The 6,578-nt window shown below is 39.9% G+C and overlaps 1 protein-coding gene across 1 annotated transcript; it reads left to right on the top strand.

Moving 5' to 3' along the window:
• Positions 1 to 2,707: 2,707 nt before the first annotated feature.
• LOC116729443 (intracellular hyaluronan-binding protein 4) lies at positions 2,708 to 6,355 on the top strand. The gene is made up of 9 exons (XM_032577989.1): positions 2,708 to 2,857; positions 2,950 to 3,190; positions 3,905 to 4,046; positions 4,350 to 4,487; positions 4,563 to 4,634; positions 4,714 to 4,794; positions 4,881 to 5,052; positions 5,883 to 6,071; positions 6,196 to 6,355. The coding sequence occupies exons 2-9, from the start codon at positions 2,959 to 2,961 to the stop codon at positions 6,259 to 6,261; spliced, it is 1,092 nt and encodes a 363-aa protein (XP_032433880.1). The 5' UTR covers positions 2,708 to 2,857; positions 2,950 to 2,958; the 3' UTR covers positions 6,262 to 6,355.
• The last annotated feature ends 223 nt before the right edge of the window (positions 6,356 to 6,578 follow it).

Genomic DNA, 6,578 nt, shown 5'->3' on the forward strand with positions numbered 1-6,578 from the left:
TAAACACCTGACGCGCGCTCTTGTAAGTTGACACCGATTTTAGGCCAATCAGGATGAACAGGACGTGCAGCATAGCCAATCAGAAGGAAGAGCGGTTAAGTTTAGGTAGCAGATGGCTCCTTCCCGCGTTTAGGAGTCTGTTTATGTTATTACATGTCTTTTTTTTTTTTTACTTTAAAGGGAACGGAAAAGGCCAAGAGGCGCCAAAATGACGTAATCGTTTTAGGGTGGAAACAAAGGGTGCACTGTTTTAGGAGAATGGAAATCGAAACGTAAAGTTATAAGGGAATTACTAGAGAGAAAATGTATGTATTTTTTGGCTTTCATAAACTTTACAGTTTCTGTGTTTAAAAGATGTTTGTGTCATCCTTTTTATATTAATCAATATTACAATCTTTCATAGCTCACAAGCTCATTTTCATTTCAAAGGCTTTTATTGAAAATTTGATCAAATTTATAAAAACTCTGAAAAAGTTTCTACAGGTCATTAAGATCTGGGGGGGACTTTCCGGACCACAGTCAACTGAATCCCATTGCAAAGGGTTGATCTTATAGTAGGTAGGGCAACAACAGGACAGTTGGGTAACAACAGGATGGGAGACCAACAGTAGGACGAGTTGCAGTTTCAGGTCAAACCCTTTAACGACTCAGAATAAAATCACTTTTCAGAAACTCACACACTTGTAAATATCACCTAAATAATAGCAGCATTCCTTGAGGAGGATTGCTAAGAAAGTTTCAAATCACAATGGAGAATTGAATCAAGAAGCATCACCCAGGAACACTTCCAGGGTTTCCTTCCAGAAAACCTGCTGAGCCCGGTGGCTGGGGGCCATCCATCAGGATTACTGAGACACTCAAACCCGTCCACCATGATAAGGTGGCGGACCATGAAGGGGATAAATAAAAACAGAAACAGCTATGAACTGATCTAGAGAGAAGCCTGAAGGTGGCACTCTGGTGTTAGACCAGTGATGGAAGAGGAAGACCGACTGCAGACTGTGTTTTCTGTGGTTTTCTGGTCAGTCCTCGTGTCCTGCCTCCCTTGAGTTCCCGGTTGTCTCGTTCGTGATTACCTCCGTGTATTAACTCCACCTGTGTTCTTTGTTCCTTCGGTCCTCGAATTGCATGTTAAGTCGTTCGTCGTCGTGTGTCTCGTGCGAGCGCCTGTTAACTTTTTTCATTAAAGACATCATATCATCTACCTGGGCGCTGCGTCACCACTTACCACCCGCACCTCAACACTGCAGTATTACTGCCTGCCAGAAACTTCATATTTTCTTGGACAGGAGAAGATCAATAAAAAAAATCACAGTGATTAATAAAGGGATAATTGTTTCAAGACAGTATAATTTGTTTTATATTTAAACTAATCTAATGACAAGTGTACTAGTGTACAACTTATTACTTTGATAGTTATGTCACAAGTCATAATTGTACAAAACACAAATAATCATTTCTACTGCTTGTGTCACATTTTATACACAATTAAGCTGCTCACAAACACTTCTCACTTAATAATTGCCAGATAACTAGTTGTATTTGTGTATGAGCAACTCTTCCTAAAACTATTTGGTGGAAACACTGCTGATGGGCTTGAATGAGGTTTATGCAACTTTATGTGTATTTAAAGTGAAAATCAGACAGAGAGAAATAAGACATGATGTTTCCACTACACATGTACTTGAATTATTTACAGAATCTTTAATAATTGAATTATTCCAGTAATTTAAACCATGTACTGCAGGCATAGAACTAAGAGTGATGTAGTCCAAAGGTTTATTTGTTAACTTTGATGGCATGGATTACATCAAATGAAAGGCCAAAAAATGAAAATATTATTTGAAAAAATTACAATACAGAAATAACCAATTGGTGAAAAGTACTGTAAATCCACAATGTATGGATTCAGTACTTCACCAGGCCTCCATTTGCATGAATTCCTGCATTAATGCAGCTTGGCATGAATGCAAAATGGATATACTGAGTTATTTAAGGAACTAAAGTTTCTTTGATAACTCCCTTCAGCTCAGCATTAATCTGTCTGATGTCACTCATCTTTCAGCAGAAAAAAAATATCTGCTGGAAAAGAGAATGAGCATCTTCAGAAAGTTTGTCAACAGAGGGAAACCTCTGTCCTGCGTGGATTTACGGTGTTGGCTTGTGAAGCGCTGACTCCAGCTACAGTCTGTGCTTTGTGAATAATCTGAATGGGTTTTGCCTCATAATCTTCTTAGAAACCATTTTTCTAACAAGGTTTTTCTTCCACTAAACTTTCTATTAAAATACATAGACACATCAGTCTATAAACAGTCTGCGTCTTTAGCAGTCATCTTTTGTGTTTAATGGATAACTATTGAGTCAGCAGTCTTCCCTGTGATTGGTCACTAAAATATAACATTAAACTAGAAGTCTTATGTAATATAGTTTTCTAAAAGCTAAATGTCATTACATAAATATGCTAACCTTTCAATGATATTCTAGTTGATTGAGGAGCACTTTTATTTGGATAGAAAGTAATTACAGTTCCTTGATTTTTCGAGGGTATATGACTTCACTGGTGCATATATATTTGTCGTTTTTTTTAAACTCCACACTTCTTCCTTTAAAAGCTGATTGGTGCCGTCTGACTAAGCACAGAACAATCTACAGACTCGGACGGGCTGAGAGCCATCTCTATGCAGAGCGTATTGATCAGTGAACAGCCTATTAATGAGCGCGAGGGCGTGGCGAGGCCTCCGCACGTGGAAACATTTAAAACCTGTCGATAACAGCTCGCGCTGTTTTTGTCGACTGCTGTCTGGAGCGGATGAGTTCCGTCCGCGGTTCGCTTCTCCTGTAGCTGGGCTGCAAAACGGTACTCCCAATTTATTTATTTATTTAACTTTTCCTTTTCAAAACGGAACCAGCTTGTCAAATGTTTTGTGTCCCTCTCTCACACAAATGCAGGCGGAGAAAATGCTGCAAGACGCCTTCGGGTGCGTCGTGGCGAACAGGTTCGGGGGTCTTCTGGACGACGAAGCTGACCCGTTCGACCTGATCAGCGAGGTGGAGCAGGAGAAGGAGAAGAAGAAAAAGAAAAAAAAGGAGGATGAGGACAAGAAAAGCAAGAAGAAGAAACCAGGCCTGAGGGAATCTCAGAGGAACAGACGGCTGCCGGTGGCCTCGGGTGGTCTGGACCTGGTTCCAGGTGAGCCGCATCACCGCTACAGACACAGGCGCGGTCCAGCGGCTCTGTGCTGGCAGATGCTGGTGTTTCTAGAGCGGATGGTAGTGTGCTCGGGCTGTGTCAGCTTTTAGCGATGCAAAGTCAGCGGAGCTGCTCGTTTGCTCTGTTTGGCTGCGTTTCCATTTAATCTTTTCCACAGGGTTCTGTGCAGGAGTTGCCTACTAATGTAGGTACTGCCATAGGCGGTCCAAAGTTTAAGAACCCCAAGTACAATTAGATTTTTTTGGCCCCACTTACCGCACATGTTGGCCAAACATACAAAAGTATTGCAAGCTTTAAAAGGATGCCAAGTTCATGTTTATAAGTTAAAGATTAGGACAGTGCTTTGAAAGCTGAAATTCTGATGCAATTTGGGTTCCAAATTTACATAGATACTGATGAAAAGTTGTGACTCAAGTTTGTAAAAATGTCCTAATTTTTAAAAATAGAATTAGTTGTGGACATGAAATGTTAAACAAGTATCTTTGCACAATCTAGTTAGCAAATCCCAGGGATCAAGTTCGTTGGACCTTCCACAATGGGTCAATAACTTTGGCTAAAAAGGATAAAGAACCACTTTATATTTTTAAAAATCATTTAACAAATACAAACTTTAGCAGTTTCATAAAAAATGATCAGTAACGGGATTATTTCCCCAAATCATTTTGCACAAATATCAACATGTTGTGTCCTCAGGGCGAAAACAGCAGGAATGTCCCCCATTTGCAAAGGAGGACAGAGACTCCAGAGCCGAGGCTCCGAGGAACAAGAAGAGAGGAGGCGCTGCAGGCCAACGGAGGCTGGACCAAGAAGAACCGCAGGAGTTTTCAGTGCCAAAGTATGTAACGATTCATATTTTAGTTGAGTTTACCGGTTTATGCTGCAAGTTTCTAAAAATGATTGCTCTTTTTTGTTCTTAATTTTCAATGTGGAATTCAAAGTGTATTAATCTTTAAGTAAAAATGTATTTTCCCTACTAATGAGAAAAATGTTTATTTAATTTAAGCATAAAACACACTTCCTATTACTTTAAAATTATGCTTTTTGTATTTATACAAGTTCAATGGGTACTATAGACAGCTTCAGATGTGGCCTGCACAGTTTGAGAAGCATTACATTGAACTGTTCTTCTGGTTTCCAGGCCATCCTATACTGAAGCCTCTGCCTTCAGCAGCAGAGGGGGATTCACAGGCCGAAGAGGAGCGAGAGGAGGTGGGGGAAGAAACTCTGATAACTTTTATCTGAGAGGCAAGAGAGAATATGATCGACATGATGGAACGTAAGGCTGTATATTCAAGATTCATTTGGCAGGTTTAAGCGTTGTGGATGGTGGATCATAATGTAACGGTTGCAGAGGGATCTCGTCAGAAGAAAAACGAGGAGGCAGAGGACCATGGAACTGGGGCAGTGCTGTGGAAGCGCCAAGGTCAGTGAACTTTAACGAAGTAAACTGTGGCACTTCAGTGCAGTACATGCCTTCAAATTAATTAATTATTTTTCTGAAGTGAAATGATGGAGGTGACAAGTGATGCTGGTGCCAAAGCTGAGGAGCCACAATCAACTTTGGAGGAGGAGAATCCAACTCGGTGAGTAAACTGTGTGGCCAAGGTTTTTACATGAAAACTAAGAGTTGTAATAAAGTGGACTGAAGTTGTTTGGCTTCATTTAACAGAGTGACAGATGAGGACAATGAGATGGTGGTCCAGGTTGCAATGGAGATGACCCTGGATGAGTGGAAGGCCATTCAGGAGGAGAACCGTCCCAAAGTGGAGTTTAATATCCGCAAAGCAGAGGATAAGATTCCCTCTAAAGCAAAGGTCATTCACCAGTCCAAGCACCTGGAGGTGAGAATCATGGGATGCTTGAAACTACACAGCCTGAGTGGAGTGTGTTTTTAATTACACAAATGCACACATAGAAAGCATTACCTTTTTACTGTAATCCTGAGTGGACGGCTTGTTTCTGGCAGTGTTTCTTTAGATGAACAGGTTCACCATGAATTAGGGATGTGGTGGTTTGGACCTAAAAGTATCAATATTTTGTTGATAAAGGGGTGTCACTGCAGTCAAAGCCCCATAAACAATTACTGCTCTTAATATAATAATATATATTAAAAAAAAAATCCAGGGAATAATTTCTAGATATTTAAAAAGGCTTCTTTTTGACACAAGATCAACAGTAACGTTTCTGAAAACGTTACTTTTGATCTAATGCAGTAAAGTGCGTTTAAATGATAATTTTTATTTATTTTGAAATCAAACCAGTTAAAGCAAAGATTTATGCAGGTTTTCACATTTAATTTTAACAAACAGTTGTGTGCCAAGATGGATTCTCAAGAACAGCCTTATAGTCTTATAGCTGTTCTTGAGAACAAAGGTGCAACTAAGGCTGTGAATGTGTACGTACTTGCGATGTCTTGTGGTTTTTATTTTTCACATTGTCATTATTGGGTGGCGTGCTTGGTGTTCTGAGGTTGAAAAGTACATCTGGTTTGGAAAAAGGGTGTAACAACAAAATGCATATGAATAAACACTACACTAACGTTTACACTAACATGTAACGGATTTTACCATGATTTAATAACGACTGTAAATGTTACTGTATTACACACCGAAGGGAACATTTTTGTAAATCCAAACATTTGTCTAAAATGCATTTGCTTCCAATATTTCAGAACACAAAGGAGACGGTAGAGGAGATTGAGGAAGATGGAAACTTCTTTCGCAGGTCAATGAATGTCATCACCACTCTCTTGGACATAAACTTTGGGACTCTTGGACGCCCGAGTCGTGGCGGCCGAGGAAGAGGAGCTCGAGGTGGTCAAAGCGTTCGCCCAGAAAAAGCCAGACCCATTTATGAAAGGGTATGTTACCAACTCCCACAACCAGATGGCTCTTAAATCATCAGTGTGTCTAATATTAAAATGTTTTATCATGTAGATTTTATTCTACCTGAAAACAAGTAGCTGATTTTTGTTTCCGATTCAGGAGGATGAGATGGCGCCTGATCCTGATGACCCAGAAGACTTTCCGGCCCTCACTGCAGGAAAATGACTGACTTGTCGCCTTCAACTAAACTGTTCACATTTCTGTTCTTAATGTTCTGTTGCACTTATAACACTGTTCAATAAACGCTTTTGCAAAATTACTTTTCATCTTCTGGTACAAATATCTGGTAACAATGGCATCACTGCCAGATTTGGGGATTTCAGCCAAAATTCAAGTGCATCTCAAACTGGCATCCAGTTTACTTCAAGATTTGCTTTCAAAAAGTCAAACTTATGTTATCGGTTCATAATAATGAAATTTGAGCCTGGGTTTTGAAGAATATGGCCTAAACTAATGAAAACCTGAAATGCGGTTTCAACTAG

Source organism: Xiphophorus hellerii, chromosome 12, assembly GCF_003331165.1.
Source record: "Xiphophorus hellerii strain 12219 chromosome 12, Xiphophorus_hellerii-4.1, whole genome shotgun sequence".
Lineage (NCBI taxonomy): Eukaryota > Metazoa > Chordata > Actinopteri > Cyprinodontiformes > Poeciliidae > Xiphophorus > Xiphophorus hellerii.